The sequence below is a fragment of the Neopsephotus bourkii genome, unplaced genomic scaffold, assembly GCF_033783945.1.
Source record: "Neopsephotus bourkii isolate Nb327-2 ecotype Australia unplaced genomic scaffold, CSIRO-AGI_Nbou_v1 NB_214, whole genome shotgun sequence".
NCBI lineage: Eukaryota > Metazoa > Chordata > Aves > Psittaciformes > Psittacidae > Neopsephotus > Neopsephotus bourkii.
In genome coordinates, this window is record NW_026900726.1 from 513,534 (window position 1) to 533,771 (window position 20,238).

At 41.9% G+C, this 20,238-nt stretch overlaps 1 protein-coding gene across 3 annotated transcripts; it reads left to right on the forward strand.

Annotated features, from left to right (window-relative positions):
* The first annotated feature begins 384 nt into the window (after positions 1-384).
* GPR89B (G protein-coupled receptor 89B) lies at positions 385-19,771 on the forward strand. Of its 3 annotated transcripts, none has more exons than XM_061344403.1 (14): positions 385-497; positions 3,786-3,845; positions 4,721-4,824; positions 6,323-6,429; positions 7,300-7,401; positions 10,557-10,677; positions 10,921-11,001; positions 14,282-14,400; positions 16,630-16,718; positions 17,091-17,183; positions 17,514-17,609; positions 18,167-18,256; positions 18,916-18,981; positions 19,117-19,771. In XM_061344403.1, the coding sequence occupies exons 1-14, from the start codon at positions 456-458 to the stop codon at positions 19,321-19,323; spliced, it is 1,377 nt and encodes a 458-aa protein (XP_061200387.1). In that variant the 5' UTR covers positions 385-455; the 3' UTR covers positions 19,324-19,771. The 3 variants fall into 3 exon arrangements, with proteins under 3 accessions (XP_061200387.1, XP_061200388.1, XP_061200389.1); XM_061344404.1 differs by having other exon boundaries at positions 14,282-14,391; XM_061344405.1 differs by lacking the exon at positions 385-497 and adding an exon at positions 794-825.
* Positions 19,772-20,238: the final 467 nt, after the last annotated feature.

Below are 20,238 nucleotides of genomic sequence, written 5' to 3' on the forward strand. Positions count from 1 at the left end.
GGAAATTCCCTGTTTGAACTTTTACTTCCCCTCTGGCTTTATTTCTTGATATATTGTAACTGCAGTCCTGAAAGGCATCCCCAGCCCTGGTCTTGGCGCACAGGGAGTATGGAAAGGGCTACAGGGAACTGGTATCGTGCCAGCACGGCCCTTCCGCAGGAGCACGTCTCCTTTTCCTGGCTTCTCCCCAGCGTCGGAGGAGCAGGAGCAGGGCCTCAGGCTTCCTCCAGGGCTCCCACCCAGCAGGCTGCAAGCAGCAGCAAGGTCCAACAATCAGGCCCACGCGTGTTTCGCCCCCTGGCTGCACCAAGGCCACCACAATACGCGCGCTGGACACCAGGGGCGGAGCTTTCCCTCAAGCGCCGCGCTGAGGAAGACACCGGCTGCGCCTGCGCACTGCAGCCGCCGCCGAGGGCAAGGGACTGCAACCGGGACGGGCGGCGGTGGCTGCTGCCATGAGCTTTCTCATGGACTCCAGCATCATGGTCACCTCGCAGGTAAAGCGCTGCTGCTGCGCACCCGCATATCGCGCCCTGGAGGGCTGAGGGCAACGAGGTGTGGGGCCGGCCTAGGCCCGCCCCACCGCCCTTCAGGAAGCGGCCGTTGGGAGGGCGCGGGGGGGGGGGGCCCGGGGCGGTGCTTGCTGGAGCGCATGCGCATCTCCCAGAGCATTCTGCGCGGTGGCTTCTTCCGCGGGGGGGGCGTGAGAGGCTCCGCGCCTGGGGGGGGGTGGGTGTCTGGCGCTGCGGGTGCGGGGCGGTGGTGGTGGTTGCTGTCAGAGCTTGGCGCGCGCCCTGTTCTGTCACCCTGCTCCCACTGCAGCAGGTGATGGTCATTGCTTGTAGCGGTGATTGTTGCCCCCTCGCGTCAGAGTGCAGCGCAGAGGGAGGTTCAGGAAGTAAGGTTGTAGGGAATGGCGCTTTTCTCGTAGTACTGCGTCAGTTCAATGCATGTAGGCTTTCTCCGTTGGAGCAAGCAGGGAAGTTTTGTCTTTCTGTCTGTTTCTGATGTTGTTCAAGAAGGCAGACCATAGGCAGTGGGACCAAATGATCATTCTAGGTTCTCTCCAGCTGAAATAGCATAGCTCCTCAAATTCCATCCCCTTCCATTCAGTTCACCCCCGTGGAATGAATGGAATTCATCCCATCCATGTCTTCTACCGCTGATTTGTCCCTGAGGAGTTTGTTTGTGTACAGCTTTGGAAGGTTCTCATGCTGTGCTATACACCACTATTTTATCTTAAATGCTTCCTCCTTCGTTGATCCACTTGTGATTCAGCACTTCGGCTTTTTCTTTCTGCTGCCATCAAAGTCATAGCTAGTCTTTGTTATACACCATCGGAATTCACACAGGAGTCCTTTGAACCTCTTCATGTCATTCTATCTTTATGAGAAGCAGGTTGTGATTTTAACATATCTGAAACTGACCTGTTTTGTGTGAGGAAATACTGCTGCCTTCCTCATTAGCCTCCTTTACTAGTAATTTATCTTGTCACTGTGTTCTCTGTGGCCTTCCTCTACTGCTTGATGTCCTGCTCCCTCCTTTGTAAGCATCTAAATACCCTTCCTTCCTTTCTGCATCTCTGGCAACTGCGGTGGTCTAACTGTTTGCTTTTGCCATAAGTGGAAGGTTCTGCTCCCTCTTCCACTTTGCCGCACAGTCGTACTTTCTTATTTGTGCTCTCTGCCCAGTATTTGGGTACATGAGTTTAACTGCATCACAGAAGGATCTGATAAGCTTCAGAGCTGGTGCGAAACTTTTGCTCTGTGATGAGGAGGGATGAGCTTAGGAAGGAGAGCCTTTTCCCTCTCAACATCAGTTGGTTGTCGTACATAGACTGTAATGCACAACTGTAGTTTTCCTGTCAGTTTTCAGGACAGCTTTTGGTAATTTCTTAGAAGTGCTACACCCTCCTACTTGATAATGCTTTGATTCTTCCTCCTAACCTGCTTTTTCACTGTCAAGTGGTTTGAGTGTAGCTTTGGCACTGTTAACAATTTGCCCAGAACAAAAACTTTCCCATTATTTGCTTTGCATTCCGAGGTCTAACTTGCTTTTCTTTCATTTGTGGTGCTAGCTTTGCATCTTCTCATAATCTTCAGAATCATCAAGTTAGATGCATGTGATTGTCAAATGCTCAAGGATTTTCTGACTTAACCTGTCACACTGACCTGCGGCATTTTACAGTGTGAACTGTTCAGATAATGTCTTTCTGTGCTTTTGTACAGTCCTTAACATAAGGGAAATCTAATCTTAATGTCTAATTTACTCTGTTACTGTACTTGCTTATCTCCTCATCTCTTTTACTTTATTTACTTATTTTTGAAGAGTTTCTCTCCACCTTTTTCTTCCTTCTCTCTGTTAAATGTGGAATTGCGTTATGTAAATACTGCTTGCTTACTTATACTTCTTCAACTTACTCCCTGTAGATAGGACACTTATGAAATATCTTACATTTTTCTTTTTGCTATCAATTACTTTAAAGCCTGAAGTTCTCTTCAAACAAGTTTTGCCAGCTGTTACCAATCACTAGACCTTACTCCTATTGCAGTTTTTATTTCCAGGAAAATATGTTTGATCTTCCTTGCCTGGCACTCCCAGTTTTCGCTGTCTGTAAATCATGTTAGTCCGTTATCTTTGCCGCTGCTGGGATCCAGTTACTTCTGAACCACATCGGAATCATCCACAGTGATTCCTGTATTTTTGTCTCTGAAAGTTTCCCATTGCCGCAGGGAGTCAGAATGCTCTGGCCTTTTCCATATTCTCTGAGAAGAAATACTATCTTTGTCCCATGCCTTGTGACACTTATTTTTCTCTTTGCTTTGGGCAAAGATGAATTTGTAAAGAATACTTAATATCTTCGGAATTCTCTTTTTGCTTGGGTTATTTTAAATCACCATACTCGTTTTTGTGTCTTCTGAGTAATAGATGGGGCTACCCATGTAAGGCCTGACAACACCGTCTCCTTTTACTGTCTGAAGATTGGTAATTACAATTTCAACCACATTCCTTGATTTGTATATACTTAATCTAAGTCATCTGCAGAACAGCTGTGATACTGAGTTTGTCTCTTCAGGTGTGTGTGAAACTTAACTGAATTTTGTAAAGTATTCTGAGCGCCATTGAAATGCAGAGTGTTACTGGCTTGTCTTGTGTCACCTTCCTTGTTTATGTTGCCTTTAACACTTCCGGATTGTGGTTTGAGACATTCAGCACTGCCTTCTCCCTAGTTTTGAGATGCTTTTAACGTTTTTCACCCATATTGTGTCAGTGTGTAACCAGATTTAGTGTGAAGAACTCTCCAGAAAAAACAAGTGCACTTCTAATCTTAAAGCAACAACAGATATCTTTATAGAATTTACTCATACCTGGAAGGTATGTATGTTGTGGACATTCAGGTGTTTACTTTGCCTTCATTACTGTGTTTTCTGTAAAAACTGTAAGCTTTAATTCTGTACGTTAGAAGAGAGGAAAAAGAAACAACAGTGCAGAGGATTCTGGCAGGCCGGGAACTGAGGGATCCTGAGAACTGGGAATACACAACTGAGGTGTATGATCTTGACTGGATCTTCCATAGTATCGTAGCCTTCTGTGTCTGCTACACTTGATTATTTAAAATATTCTTCTCTCTCTGGCACCATGACAAGTTTTAATCCTTTGTGGATATTGGGTACTTTGACCAAGCTATTTTCATTTCATTTATTTCATCTGCAGTCAGTAGTGAAGTGGCTTTATGTTTTGCAGATTGCTGGATACAAATGTTAAGTGCTTCATCTCTTCTGCAGGTGCTGTTCTTTGGATTTGGGTGGCTGTTCTTCATGCGTAAGCTCTTCAAGGATTATGAGGTGAGAAGGGACCTTTCATTACAAGTCCATATCTTAAAAATTACTCCCAATTGTAGAAATAATTTTAAAACTTCATTTGGCCCTTCTTCCACTCTTTAACCCCTCTTACCCTATTTGTAAGTATCTCTACAGTTACTTCATTTTACTTCTCACTTGGGTTTCTATTTGAAAGACTCCTCGATATCTGAGGAAAAGGATTCTTCTGAGGCCAGTGAAAGTTTCCATATTGGCTACTGTTAAATAAAAATAATAAATATGGAGGAGGTGCAGAGGTGATAGGAAACTGTTTTGCTTTTTGCTTGAGTGAGCCTGCCTTATGTAATTGTAAACATTTTGAGACAAAATCAAATTCAGTGATAACTTCAAACTCAGTGAGGTGTGTTCATTGTGTCTAAATAGCTTTTGAGAATCGGATGGGATAAAACTACTGCATTCTCTTATTTCTAGAGATTTATGAGAGAATATACTCTAGGTTAGAGATGGTTGAAGTGTGAGCCAAATTCAGACCCAAAAAATTTTTCTGCTGTGGATCTTATTTTAAAGTCTAAGGTTAAGATCAAAGAGTTCTGTTAGTAGGTGTCTCTCAGGTTGACAGAGCATTGCATGGCTTGACATCCCTTCTGTTTAAAGCATCTCTGTTAAATGTGCTGATGGCTGCAGTCAGTGTAACACTGAGCAGCTTAGGAGTTTGCCCTCTGTTTCCAACAGGCTGTTGGTTGCTCCCTATTTGGATAAAGAGCAAGGTGCCTTGAAACAAGAGACCCAGTTGTGTACCATTGTACCTTGTGATTTGTTTTTCGGTACCCGAGCGATATCAGGATGCCATTCTCTCAATAGAAATGTCTGATGTCTCTGGCTTGTTTTCTCCGTTGCAGGTGCGACAGTATGTGGTCCAGGTGATCTTCTCTGTGACTTTTGCCTTCTCTTGTACCATGTTTGAGCTCATCATCTTTGAGATTTTGGGAGTGCTGAACAGCAGGTGAGTCTGTGAGCTCACTAGAGGACTAGCCTGCCTCGTGTTCTGCAGTATCTTCAGTCCAACTTCTAAATCACTGGATTAGTCTTGGATTGGGGAAACCATGTGAGAAAATTGTCAACAACTCAGTGAAGATGTTTGAGCCACATCATTTGTTTATTTGACAGAACATGAGGCTAGGAGCCATAAGCTTCTGTTTTTCCATGCAATTGCTTTTAGTGTGGTCTAAGTCCCTGGAGCAAGGCTTCAGTCTTTGACTTCCCCATTTGTGAAGTTAAAAGAAACAGTTTCTTTTATGGGAGTACTGTAAAGCTTCAGATCATGCTGAAGAGCACTTTTCAGAAGTTAAGGACTTAGAAATTATGAGCAACTGTTTTTTCTGTGGTGGTCAGAACAGTGAATAAGATGTGAAGCTAATTGCGGAGTGAATGCTACTTCTATAATAATACGGTATTTGTGAATCAAAGGTGCATCCTGCCTTGACATAGGGTGGGGACTTCTACATAAAGGAATGCTAAAAACTGTCTACTTCAGAAGTCAGTAGAAAAGAGAAGATAGAGCAGTAACATGTAGAGGCTAACTGGGTTTCCTATTTATTCTCTCTCATCATATAGGAGAGTAGTCAAAGGTGTTGAAAGGCAAGAAGTGCAAAACTGAACTAACTAATGTTAGTTCTGACTGTATTATTAATCTGTAGAGCTTGCAGCCACATGAGGAGAATGCTTTTATAAGTTTCAGTAAAGGACTGGACATCTATATAGATAAAAATGTTTGCCTCTGAACTGGCTAGGAAAAAGTGACAAGGATCATCATAATTTCTCCTTCCCTGAGGCATAGAGAGATTCTGAGTTAATACTGGGAACAGAACATGTATTTTTCTATTAAAATGTAAGTGAATGGTCAGTTCAGCCAGGATGAATCTCATCTGCATTTGACTAGTCTGCTTTGCTCAGAGGAGCATTGATCATTTTCATATACATGTGTATTTTTAAACTTTTGCTTTGCAATGCACAATGCACATGAAACAGCTCACTCTGGAGTTAAACATGTTGAATTATGAGCATTAAATATTTTAATCTTTTCAATTTGAGTTAGCCCTTTTTTGACTCAGCCACTCATTACAGAATTACTTACTGCTCATACTTAGTTTTGATTTACTGTTCAACTGGAGGGGTGGTAAATTGAATGAATCATGTTGCAGCTGGCATTAGTCACCATAGAAAATAGTATTGGATAAAATAGCCCAGTGTGGTTTTTTGAGTAGTTGTTAATTTTGAAGTACACACTCTTGAGCTCTGTTTTTAAAAAATCCCAACAAAACAAACAAAGCAAACACCCTCCGTTCCTCCAAACAGCAAACAAAATCCAGAATTTTCTACATGCTAGGCCTAAATTATCCAATGCTTGGTGTAGTTGAAAGGATTGCACTGAAAGGCAATTGTCTTTGAGAAATTTTCTGTATTATGGTAGCATGATAATCAGTATTTTGGCTTTATTTTAGCTCTCGATACTTTCACTGGAAGCTGAACCTGTGTGTCATTTTGCTCATCCTAGTCTTCATGGTGCCCTTCTATATTGGTTACTTTGTTGTGAGCAATATCAGATTATGTGAGTACCTTATTTATGGCATTGGGGCTGCTAACGTGAGACTAAACATACAAATGAGAAATAACTTTCCTGAGAGACATGTGTTGCTCGCTATCCCTGTAGCTCACTCCTTTTGTCTTTGTTCTGGCTAGATAACTTTGGAATTCAGTGCTTTAGCATGGACTGTTAAGCAGTTACAAGATACTTTACTTGACCCCAGCAAGTGTGTCCTTTCCTTATTGGTTTCAATAGAGTTGAGCGTTACTTCAATAGAGTAATGTTACTGGAATTTGTTCCTTTACAATTTTAAGCTTGCAGCCAAACTCTGGAACCCTTAGCAAGACTGTGTTGTTCTGCTGGGGGGGGGGGGAGGGGTAAAAGAAATGAGGCAGAAAAGCTCAGTAAGTCACTCTTGAGGCAGAAAAGCTTAATAAATTGCTTTTGATTTCTTTGCTTACTGCTGCCTGGATGTCTTCCATGCACTAATGGGCACTTACAAGCTACTGATATTTATTGCTCTTTTATATTACGCATATGCATGTAGGTAGGGAGTATTAAATGTATAGTTTTGGCATGAAGTTGTCAAGCTCCATGTTCAGGGTTGCACAAGAAAGACAAAGCTAAGCAATCCCCTGTACATGGTGCAGACCTCTTCATATGTCCGTGGGGAAAAGCCAAAGTAGTGTGTGGCTACATCAGCTCTTTTGGACTGTGGTCTCTCAAATAGCTGATCCTGTAGGAAGGGGGAGGGTGCATACTGCTAACTGTAGCTCTGTCAGTTTTGACTGCCTGTACTCAAAGCAGCCTTTGGACTGATGAAGCAATTTTTCAAGCTAGAAAAAGCTGTAAAGAAAGAATGTCTTTAAAATACTGTTTTTTATCTCTTATTAGTGCACAGACAGAAACTGCTTTTTGCGTGTGTTCTGTGGTTGACATTCATGTATTTCTTTTGGAAGTTGGGGGATCCGTTTCCTATCCTCAGCCCAAAACATGGTGAGTTTCATATTCTTCCTGATTCCTTTATCTCACTTTTATCTTGGAAATATTTTTTTTTTCAGCTGTACATTTGGGACTGTAGAAAGTTCTGCAACTGGGGGTATGCTCTGCTTTGGAATCTGCAATCTGAAAGTTGTCAGACTGAAAGAAATGGGTGGTTACATCTGAGTTGTTTGCATTAGTTTTCTTCCAGTACCACAGGAAAACATGAAGGAAGTGAATGAGGCTTAGCTGAACCTAGACTCTGTAAGAACACAGCATGCTTTTTGAGTTCACAAAAACTCCATCTCCACAAAAATTTGATCACAGTTTTTATTCACTTGTTTCTTTTCTTGTGGAAACTAAAGATAATTTATTTAAGAAGTGAATTGACAACCAGTCCTTCAGCTGACTTCTTTCAATCAGAATAATGTTTCTTGTGACTGAAGTCAGATCAGTTTAGTGTAGATGGCTGTCCAGTTGAGAAAACATGGCAGGGTGCCTAAACACCAGAGTTTCATAGACTATAGCTAGTAGTATGTCTGGCAGTACATGCTAGCTTCGTACTGCTTTGTACACCTGAGCCTGTACAGTTGCATGGTACTAGAATGTGAGTTAATGGGTCCTGCTGGATGCCAAAGCTATTTATGTGCAATTAGCTTGAGTATGTTGCAGTCACGGAATCGAGAGTATTTATAGTGTGAAGATACTGTGCTCACTTGGGCTAGTTTAGGTGCAACATTTTGTTAGCCTGTGCCTATATATACTGAATCTTTCAGGCTCTTAAGTGTGCTGAAGGAGTATAACACTACAGAACCAGACTATCAACTGGGGTTCCTGTGTAAGTGATGTTGCCCTTACCTCCTGCGCTGGAAAAATGTTTGCACATTGTTCTCAATAGGTGAGGTTCAGTCAGTTTCACTCAAATAGGTGATATATATCTGTCTGTATAGATAAGGGTCAGCTTAATCTTTCTGTTCTCTAGGAAGCTATTTTACTCAGTACTAATCTGTAAGAGAAAAATTGAAGGACACCAACTGCAGCAGGGTCTGCTCACCCTTTCATCTCTGATCCTAAAACTACTCCAAGAGAGAATGTGTTTCTGTATTTTGTAATTGTGCCATTTGTTGCTGAAATACAACAGCTAGCATACAGCGCAGATCCCTCTGCTCATGGTTTCATTGCCAAGAAAAATGCATATCCACTTTGGGTAGCAGAAGGTGCTTGGGTTGGCAGAATATAATAAGCCAATGGGAACTTAGCGATGGGACTCAGGTAATCCTCTTCAGACCATTGAAAAGGTTCTGTGAAGCTGTGTAACAACTGCAGGCTTGCAGAACTGTTGGTGGGGTGTTTTCTTTTAATTTCTGCTTTACAGGGTGATACTTCCACTTAACAGTTGTACAGTGCCTTATCTACCAGCTCCAGACATAAGGTTAGAGCACAGGATTCTATTTTGGTTTTTTTTCCACTGCTCTCCTGCATGTATGGACAAGGTAGGGCTTTATCATATGGCAGTGACCCAATTCAGAGAGGTGGGATGCTACTGTGGAGGGAGGCTGTGCCTAATGAACACCTCACACTGCAGTACATTAACCTGTAGTGTCTGCCACTGTGCCCCCCAGCTCACCTGCGCGTGGTGTTGTGCTGCATCTGGGGAATTGTGGAAGCTAGTGGGGCCCTTTCAAGTACCAGCAATGTCACCCTGTGTCACGTGGTGTCTTGCCTTGGGATGGTGATGGCCAGTGTGATGCAGCTTGGAAATGAACCATCAATCAAAGGCTCTTAAGTCAGGAGCCCTGGTTGGTCTGCAGCATGTTCAATAGACCTGAGTTTGGGAGCCTGTAGTAGAAGGAAGGTTATGCTTTACTCAGTTACATACCAGTATTCTAAATTAACTGATCACAGGAGTAGGGTTGCTGTGAGTTTTAGTGGGAAGCATTGCTTTAACCAGTGGAATGTCATGTCATTTTGGAAGACACCTCTGTTTTAACTGTTGCTGTCAGACAGCATGCGTGGCGAAAGGCCAGTGTATTGTAGCACATTCTGTAGCTCGTGTAAATCTCTATGCAGCTGCACATGACTGGGTGTCTCAGTCTCCTTTTGTGAAGACTTTTTGCCTTGTTTTCATCATTTATTCCCCTTCTCTGAAGCATGAAATGTGGCTTGGCGCTTCGCCATCTCAGCTTTGCAGTCATGTAAGCTTCAAATGTGCTGTGTGTGGCAGCTGCTCTGTAACTAGCTCCCTAAAAAGTGAGTGTTGTTTAGTAGCACATGGCACTGTATCCTGAGAAGATAGGTTGAGCTCTGTGTTTGATAGCTGAGGCAAATAAATGGAACTTCAGTGCTTGGTGTTGGTTACAGTGTAGGCTTAATGGTCATGCTGTATTACGTGACTATATGTTTTAGAGTCCAGTTGGTGCTCAGGTGGAATGCCTTTTTGCCGGTCACCTCAACGATGTGTGTGTTCACAGGATGAGTATAACCAGCCAGGAGCAGCATAAACTTCCCATGCTGTAGTCATAGAATCATACAATGTTTAGGATTGGAAAGGACCTTAAGATTATCCAGTTCCAACCCCCTGCTATACGAAGGGATGCCTCACACTAGACCATGTCACCCAGGGCTCTGTCCAACCTGGCTTTGAACACTGTCTTACAAACACAAATTGTGTCTGATCTGGAGGGGTTGCTTCTAATGACAGTTGACAGGATAGGGCTTCCACTCTATGGTTCAGACATTTTGGGGCTAGTTTGCCAGGACTAACAGGTTTGGTAACTTATCCTGGTTATTGCAGATGTGGCTTTGTGGAAGATGCTTTCTTTATAGTGTCTGGTGGATGATCCATGTTCCCACCTCAGCAAAGTGCAGTCACTCTTTTATTAATTTAGATGCAAAATACTGATGCTTAGTACTCTCCAGATCTGTCTTAGGGTTCTTCATAGCTAGTTTCCCATCCCTGTTTCTAAGCATTATAATGTGCTTTCTCAGGGAGACTTTTTTTGCCTCTCTTTTCATAGTCCCTGTCTACTTCATATTACATTTGGTCATTGCAGTGGGAAGACAGTTGGATTCATTAAGCAGCTCCATATGTGTGTTGGGTTGTGAAGGCACCTAGTGTGTAACAGAGTAAAGGGAGCAAGGTCACTTATGCCGTTTTTTTCCTTTCTCAGGAATCCTGTCTATAGAACAGCTCATCAGCCGCGTGGGTGTGATTGGGGTGACACTCATGGCTTTGCTGTCAGGATTTGGGGCTGTCAACTGTCCATACACTTACATGTCCTACTTTCTCAGGTAACTGTGGCCTCAGGAAATATTTTGTCCACCTTTTTGAGATTATTATTCTGTTTTCCCTGTGGCACTGATTCAAGCTTTTTCATAGCTTTGTTTTCTAGCTCTTGCCATGTCTGCATGCTAGAACCATTACCATTGGTGAAGCATGTTCTTGTATAGGCTTCTCTCTTCTTTGTTTCATGGACATGTGCCCATTTCCTCTGAAATGGGATAGCAGACCTAACAGGGGTCTTTGTTTTGCAGGAATGTGACAGATGCTGATATTCTGGCTTTGGAGCGACGACTGCTTCAGACTATGGACATGATTGTTAGCAAGAAAAAAAGGTGAGAAGGCAGCAGTAACATGAAATCATTTATTTCAAGGATTTTCAGTCAATAAGGTGGTTCTTGAAATTACCGAAATTATTAGACCTGTCAGGGCTATGTGTTCCAATGAAACAGGAGGCTGAATTGGGCTGAGCTGTGAGGTGTTTCACTCTGGCCTGATAAGCAACTTTGTTTTTTCACTCAGACATCTACACTAAATAGTACCCTTTCTTGCTGCAGTGTGGCACAGATTGTTACAAATTGTTACTCTGATGGCAGCTTGACTAGGCTGTAAGTGGGTATCTTTCTCTCCTGCTGAGTGACTTGTAAGCCACCACAGCTGGCTGTTTTACTGGAGGTTTCAGTACAGTTGTTTCATACGTACTGAGCACTCTCCTGCTCTATGGATCTGGTGTTTCCTGGTCAGAGCTGGCTAGTGAGCTTGTGTGGACACAGTTACATTCCTGCCAATGGCAAGGTTTATGTTGAGTTTTGCAGAATTGCAGACACTGCTAATGAGAGTGTAGTGCAGCACACAAGCGTGCCATCAGAGCTCTGCTTTTGTGGGTTTAGCTTATTTTGTGTACCCCAAGCAAAAAAGCTACTTTTGTAATCAAGGTAATTTCATTTACACTGAAAAGATTTTTGTCTGCTGTTACAAATTACATATTGCATGCGTAACTAATTGTGCAGAATAGGTACAATTGCCATAGTCACTGCAAAGGTTTGACTGCCTGACACTGAATTCTCACAGCAGTCCCCTAGACTTTAGTTTTGGTGCACTGATGTTTCAATAGAACTCTTTAACGCATGACAAGGCAGCTTTTGGGTTGTCTAACCTTGCTGAATTAGTCACCAATGTGTGTATCTGCTGATCAGTATTAGCATATGAAAGTGTAACATATGAAAGTGTAGTTAAAGCATTATATTTTTCTTCGACTTTGTAAATGTTAAGTGGTGAACAAATATTAACTCAGTATTTGCGGTCATGTGTGAGACTAAGAGAATTTAATTACTTAGGTTTAATTGACTAGGAGCATACTAAAATACTGGCTTTGGAGTTAAAAAATGTTGTGTGGTGCAGCATCTGAGTCTGTGCTCTTTTGTTTTGTGGACCTCTAGTCCAGGGAAAGTGATTTTGGGACAAATATAAGGACGTTTGGGACTTGTAACTGACTGGCACTTTCTTTTCCTCCTATGGCTAGGAAATCTGAGTATGTCAACTACCTAATTGTTATGAAGATCCACATATAGTGTGTTAATTGCTTGGCAATTATATTGAAGTCCATGAAACCAAAACCAGCAAAGAACCTCCCCCAACCATGTAGCCTCAGAAATGTGCAAGAAAAAGCAGAAAAGCAGAAGCTCAAGTTCTGTAGCTGTTTTTCCTCTTTTTGCTTTGACAGGGAGCAGTGGCTTCCATAATTGGACTCTACTCATATACAGCAGATCTTTAAAAGTTAGATTTGTATCAGTTCAAATACAATGCAAGTAATTTTGTAAGAACAAACAGCAATAGCAGCATTTCACAGAGCAGGGTAAAGGCTGTTGTTCCATAAATTATCAGTTACTTCCTTGCTGCCTTTTCAGGGCTACTGATAACTCAGAACTTACCAATGCACGCAAGGGTTGTAAGGCAATAGAACCCTTTCTATTCTAGAAGCCTTTTTGTTTTCTCTGCGGATTTTGACTTTTCTTCTCATACCAACCCTTATTCACACTAGCTTCCTTGTCAGTAGAAGATAGCTGTTAAAAGTTGGGTTTCCCTGGTGCTTTTTGCACATGAATGACTCGGTTCCCTCCTTCCTGAGTTTAGTCAAGTAAAGCCTTACGGAAACTCACCTCTACATTTGAAAGGCTTTTTATACACATCCTAGTAGCTATGAGATAACTAAGCTCCAGGTCTGAAATGCCTAGATTCGGTGGCACTGTTGATTCCCTTTGGAGTCAAATCAGCCTATATGGCATAGACATATCACTTACCTACACATGCAAAATGCATTAGTTTTGCCTGTGAATCCTTTCTATAAGTTCTCCAGAACTCCTGACTGCTTTGTGGATATAGAGATCCCTGTCACCTCTCAAAATAAGATTGCTGTTAATATACTTACAGCCTTGTGCTTCACCTTGACATAGCTGCACTTTCGCTGCAATGCTGTGAGTCATTTCAGATGGAACTTGTAAATTGGGTACTGGGACGAAAGCAAAGGTTCAAAATGCAGTTCTTGTACTTGGCAGCTATCAGGATGAATTGAATTGCTCCAAGATCTGTTATTTGTAATCTGTGGCCATATGTGCTTTTCTGTGTTTTGTGGGGTACCCCAGGGTCTTTCTTTCGCTGGATGTGGAAGAGTGATTTTTTTAATTACAGTGCTTATCAACAACCTTGAAGAGGGCTCATTGCCAAATGTAGTGATACTGGCTGCAGCTACAAGAAAGGGCCTAAACACTAGGGACATGGATCACCTTGACAATCCTATGAATAGTTTTCAGCTTAGGCCTGGATAACTGGCTCACAAATTTCAATGGGGAGAAATGTGAGGGAATGAGGCCAGAAGCCAGCACTGCTCGTGGGGATTATACTGTGGTGCACATGGCAGTGTGAGGGACAATATGCAGCTGCTGCTGTAGTGTTGGAATTAGCTTTAACAGTCACGTTCAGCTTGCCTGAAGCATCCAGTGATTCAGTCCAATAATGGAGATTTATGTGGTTCTGCTTCATAACAGCTTGTCATGCAGCCTAGTAGTGTGTGACAGTGTATCTGAGTGCTGCTGCATACCATCCAGTGCTCACAGTGCTGTGGAGGAGGTGGGTAGCAGTGAAAAAGAGGTGTTCAAGGGGAGAAAGGAGCATGAGAAGTCTTCCTGAACTTGAGATAGCACAATCGTGTTTGAGGAAAGGAAGACGACTAATCATATGTCTGAGAAATCCATTTGAATTCTTAGGTTTAATTGGGTTCAGATCTCTTTAAGGTTTGAAGCAGGATTCTGAATGGAAGTCTTGGGAAGTGTCTCACTGAATCTCACTTGATTAGATCTGGGCTCTACTCCAGAGCTAATCAAGATAATGTTATGAAGCAAGATTGGTGCTTAGGGGGGAAAGAAAGGGGAGCATCTGTTTGCAGTGAATTTAGTTTAACAGTGTCTTACAAGGAACTGTGGGGTGGTTTCGTATTTGCTTTTTGGTTTTTGGGTGTTTTGTTTTTTGTTGGTTGGCTTGTTTTTTGAAGGGGGATTTATTTTGATTTTTTTATGAAACTACTTTATTCCTAAGGACTTGTGTCTTGTGCTCTTTCAGGATAGCAGTGGCTCACAGGACAATGTTCCAGAGAGGAGAAGTGCATAACAAACCCACTGGCTTCTGGGGAATGATAAAAAGTGTTACAACATCTGTTTCAGGCAGTGAAAGTATCCTTTGTCTGTGTGCTGGCACCTGCCTTGGGAGGTGGCTTCAGCATTCTGCTCTCTTGAAAGGAAGAGTGTTAGTTGGGCCAGTTACAAAGCATTTGTGTTTCAACATGTTTCAGCAGTCTGAGCAAAAGGCTCAATGTCTCCTGGGAAGTTTGCTGTCTCGCACTGTACTGTCTGCCTTTTTACCCAGAGGCTGGACACCATTTTACTGTGACACAGTTGGGAGGTGTGTACTGCTGCCTGCCCTGTAATGTGTTGTTGCATCACCATGGTTGAGGTGTACAGCAGATTGCAGGACAGGTATGCACACTTACCATAGAATCATAGAACGGTTTGGGTTGGAAGGGATTGAAAGCATCATCCAGCCTGGCCCTGAATGCTTCCAGGGGTGGGGCATACACAGCTTTTCAGGGCAACCTGTTTCAATGTCTCACCACCCTCATAGTATGCAATCTTAATCTACCCTCTTTCATTTTAAAGCCATTCCCCCTTGTCCTGTCACTATCTGTCCCTGTAAAAAGTCCCTCTCCAGTTTTCTTGTAGGCCCCCTTTAGGTGCTGGAAGGTTGCTCTAATGTCTCCCCCAGAGCCTTTTCTTTTCCAGACTGAACAAGCCCAACTCTCTCAGTCCATCTTCATATGAGAGGTGCTCCAGCACTCTTATAATGGTGTTGCAGTGCAGATGTCTACTCCACCACATCACTGATGCGGGAGGCAATTTTCTGCTCAAATGTGTCTTCTGCTCATATGACTGACTTGTCTATTTTTCTTGTAACTTGAAATATGCTCTTCTGGGCTGCAGAACCTGTGATGTACTTGAGCAAAACGGTGGGGTTGATTGAGGTCCTGAAACAATTTGCCTGTCCCGTAGTTGTTTTTCTGGCCATGTTGGGAAGCCATGAGAAAAAGAAGAGCAGGAAGCAACTTTTTGAACAAATAAATTGTTCTCATGATAATAGGCTGGCCACTGGTACTATAGCAGTGTGACAAAAAGGTGGATAGGAACAGGTGAACAGAAATTGTTCTGCCAGTGTGAAAGGGGTAGAGAGAATCTGCCGGGGTATTACAAGGGTCTGTATTTACCTAACTTACATATCCGAAACATATCAGTAGTTTCTACCAGACCACCTAAAGCATGCAGTTTGCATATTTAAGGCTGATGACTCTTTTTTCCTCTCTGTTCCTTCTAGCTATTAAAATCAATTTGGCTATTTGACAAGACTCTTCATAATAATCACTAATCTTTTGGAACAGTTACTCAGCAGTTTGGTTTACGAAGATGATGTGAGAGTGACATACTGAGAGATGCACTTCAGTGACAAGGCATACTGAAGTGGAGCATTAGTTTTGAGAGGTCTGGTTCTCTTCTGCAATATGTTCTCCAGGCAGAGGACTAAAGAGCTTGTGTGTGACTGCCTGAATGGTGTGTACTGCCTACCTTCTTAAAATGGAATATTGTGCAATATATCACATACACAATGATTTGGGTTGGAAGAAACCTTAAAGCTCATCCAATTCCAATCCTGTGCTGTGGGCAGGGACACCGTGCACTAGGCCAGGTTGTTCAAAACCTCGTCCAGTTTGGTCTTGAACACTGCCAGGGCTGGGACAGCCACAGCTTCTCTGGGCAGCCTGTGCCAGCACCTCAGCACCCTCACAGTAAAGAACTTATTATAATCTAAATCTCCCCTATTTCATTTTAAAGCTATTCCCCCTTGTCCTGTCACTACTTGCTGTTATAAAAAGTCCCTCTCCAGCTTTCTTGTAGGCCCTCTTTAGGTACTCAAAGTCTGCTCTAAGGTGTGTGTATCCTTGAGATTTCTTAGGGTGCAGTATTAGCAAGTGTAAGAAGCAAGAAGCAGAGGCACCAGGATGTACATTTAGTTATGCTCTAAAACAGCACTTTGGTAACATTCATCCTTGAACAGCTATTAAAACTGTTGATACTGTATAAGCTGTTACAGAGGCATACATAAAAATGGGTAACTACCAGTGAGGTAGCACCAGGAATTTTGTGTGTAACTAAGGGCAGAGGAAATATCACATCAGGGAAATGTAGATACTATTAAAAAAAAAAAAATTAGCAAAAAGTGTTCAGGCAGAATCAGAAAACTGATCTGATCAAAAAAGTGGGTAAACCATTAGATATGGCTTTGGACTAAAGTTGGGAGGGTATGTTTTGGTTTTAATAAAGAATTTGTGATATACTGTAGCCTTGACTATGCTGGTTTGCCAGATCTGTCCCTTATCCAGCAAGAAGTGGATGCCCTAGAAGAGCTTAGTCGGCACCTTTTTCTGGAAACTGCTGACTTGCATGCAACAAAGGTACATGGCAAAAGAACTGCCCAGAAGTAGTTTGAAAGAAAATGTATGTTACAAGAAATTGAAAGTTGTTGTAGTTAAATGTTGAAATATTGTGATGTGGTGAAATAAAGATCTGTTTCTTTAATTTGGGGTCTAGACGGCAGTTTCCTTCCAGGTCAGATACATACTCTACTGTGCCCCGTGTCCCTAAAGCCATTCAGAAACTTCTGAATTAAAACTTTTGAGGTCAGAAGCATTTAAAGTAAGAGATATAGAGGAATAAAGCTGTTTGCTACAGTTGGTACGCCATTAACATTTTATGTTGTGGGGGATTGTGGAAATGATACTTATTTTGTGTGTTCTGTTCCCCCCTCCCTCCTTTTGTATTTCCAGGAGAGAATAGAGTACTCCAAAACCTTCCAGGGAAAATACTTTAATTTTTTGGGTTATTTTTTCTCCATCTATTGTGTCTGGAAAATATTCATGGTATGAAAATGTTTTATTTATCACACCCTGCATAAATTATGTTATACATGCAGTTCTTCAAGTAATGCTCCAGTTCCCTTAAAATCCTGCTTCTGGGGATTCTGAATGAAACTGGTTCTTGGTTGAAATAAAGCTCTGGGTCTGTCTTTTTATACAGCACATTAGACAAGCAATTCTTACACATGTGTATTTTGCACCTTCTTAGCCAATCTGACTGCTCCCTGTCCCTTTCCTTGGTGATGCCTAGTAAAAGTCATGCATGTGTCTCGCGTGTAAGAGTGAGGTATTCTTTTGTCTTCTTGTTTCAATGTAAATCCATCTCTCTTGCAGGCAACCATCAATATTGTATTTGACCGTGTGGGGAAGACTGATCCAGTCACAAGAGGAATTGAGATCACTGTAAATTATCTGGGAATCCAATTTGATGTGAGACTTTATTAATTCTTACAGCCTTTTCAGTGATTCCTCTCTTATGTAAACAAAATTATAGTGCTGACAGGGAGAGAGAAAGAAAACCCTGAGAACATCTTGACTTCTGACTTGATGAGAATTAAGGGAAAATGCACCATGAATTTCACTTTCATGTGAATTTTATACTGGGATGGTAATGTGGTCTTGCCAGGGAGGCAGTGATTTGCTTGCTTGTTTTGGGCAAGTGGAAACGTGTTAATCAACTTGCTTAGATTAATACATTTAACTACAGAATAATTACATTTGCTCATGCACACAGGTGTTCTGTCATTTACACTCTTAAATATATCCCTGTGAATGCAAGGTTCTTTGTGATTGGTGTAAGATAAATCTGTTTTTCTGTTTGGAGTAAGCAATTGCTAATATATTTGTGAAAATGTCTGATAAACTTGTCTACAGTGGATATCTGTACAATTGGGAAATACAAAACCCCTGAAGAATTGGCAGCTATACAATGTGGTGTAAATAGAGTTAGCAGTAGAGACTTAACTGTATTATTCTTGTTGATACAGGTGAAATTCTGGTCTCAGCACATTTCCTTTATTCTCGTCGGAATAATCATTGTTACCTCTATCAGAGGATTATTAATCACACTTACAAAGGTAAGAGCCAGGACTCTTACGTTGTTTTGGCCCAGGAAAGCTGTTATCAGATCTTGAACTATTTAGACAAATACTGCATGAGCCTTTTATACACATTTGTGTTTTAAATACCTGAATATAAATACTTGCAGAGTGGGGAAGGGAGGAAAACCACCTTAATACCTTCTGCAGTATGTTTCCTCATTCAGTCTCTGTTGCTGTTACTGTCAGGAATAGATGTAGATGCTGAATGAGATGTTAATGTAAGCAAGGGTTCAAAATGATGCTGTAGCCAGGGCTTAGGAGTAAGGTTGATCAGATAATGATTAAAACAATTTAGATTGGTTAGTTTGAGCTGCTGGTAGAACTGGAAGGGCATTAGCTCAAGAGACATGTGACTCAATGTCTTGACCTGGCTTTTGGTACCTCAGCTTAAACTTCAGTATATACTGCTATATGACTTCTACCACGTGGCACCACTGGCTTAGGCAAAGTCACATTAAAGACTAAGAATACAGGTTTCTGGAAGTAGGGTACAGGCACCCTTCCAGAAAATATGATTTTTATTGTTTTTAAATGAAAATGTATTGAATAGTATGGTCCTTTTGTGCTGTCCTAAGGCACATCAGAGTTGTCTGAATGCTATTTCCAGTGTGTCTGTTTTTTTATTTCTCCCCTAGTTCTTCTATGCCATTTCCAGCAGCAAGTCCTCCAATGTTATTGTTCTGCTTTTAGCACAGATAATGGTGAGTATGTAAAACCTATCTATATGCATGCATATTTGTGTGTGTGTAAGTATAATAAAGTCTTTGTATGCTGACCAATGTTAGCCATGTAGCCACTTGTGAAACAATAACTACTTTCTGGTATTTAATTTACAGGGTATGTACTTTGTGTCATCAGTGCTCCTAATCCGGATGAGTATGCCTCTGGAGTATCGCACTATTATTACAGAAGTCTTGGGAGAGCTCCAGTTCAACTTTTATCATCGTTGGTTTGATGTGATATTCCTAGTTAGTGCACTGTCCAGTATCCTGTTTCTCTATTTAGCACACAAACAAGCTCCAGAAAAGCACATGGCTCTCTAAGAAAGGACTGCAGTCACACACTGCTCTCTGTTCTTTGAACTGCACTACTGCAACTTCTGTGGACTGCAAAACTTGAAGGGAGCCAGGGCTATGCTGTGTGTTCCAGCAGTGCTCTTTGAACTTCCACATGTCATCATCAAGTTCTGTGGCTCATTTATGAAGATGCCACAACTTGAAGGAAAGGGAATGCACATATTGAATGTGAGATTGTTCATTGCCAAGGAATAAGGCTACACCAGTAACACCGGGTATACCAGTAACTAGGGGCATCAGAACTTGCATAGCAGATTGGCTAAGGTAAGGCCTCTTACAGTTAGAAGAGCATTTCCATAGAAGGCACCAAGGAAATGTGATTTTATTTTTCAAAATCAACTCATAATTGCGGTTCAGAGGATGGTAATTCTGGAGTTGAATGTTTGGCTCTGTGGAATTAAATAAGCTTTTGTAATATGTCACACAAGCATCCCAGTTGTTTTTTTGTCATCTCCAAAGATCTGGCTGGAAGTGAACTAGAAAGTGGCTAGGATTTGCTGCCTGGCAGAAGTGGAGAAAAATGTCACTCCATTCCTGTGTAGAGTGTATGCTGCTGTGTATCACTGGTATCTGCTATTCTTGGGAGCTTTCTATTGCTGAGACTCAGCTTTGTTTTCTCTCCAGGTGTAAGTTGAACTGAGGTTTTGGATTCCTCTTTGCTAGAGTTCAGTGTGAAGTCAAAGACCACAGCTATCCCTTGTTTACCTTACATGTTACAAATTTGTTTCCTTATAGTCTGTAAATCTGATTTTCTCCACGGCCTGTGTATTCTTGTACAGTAGCCCATTTCCACTTCTTGATGTCATTCAAGGCTTAAAAGTAAATTTTATTCAAATGACTTAAACTTGTAGCTTCCCATAGCTGTTCTCCTAGGCTTTCTTT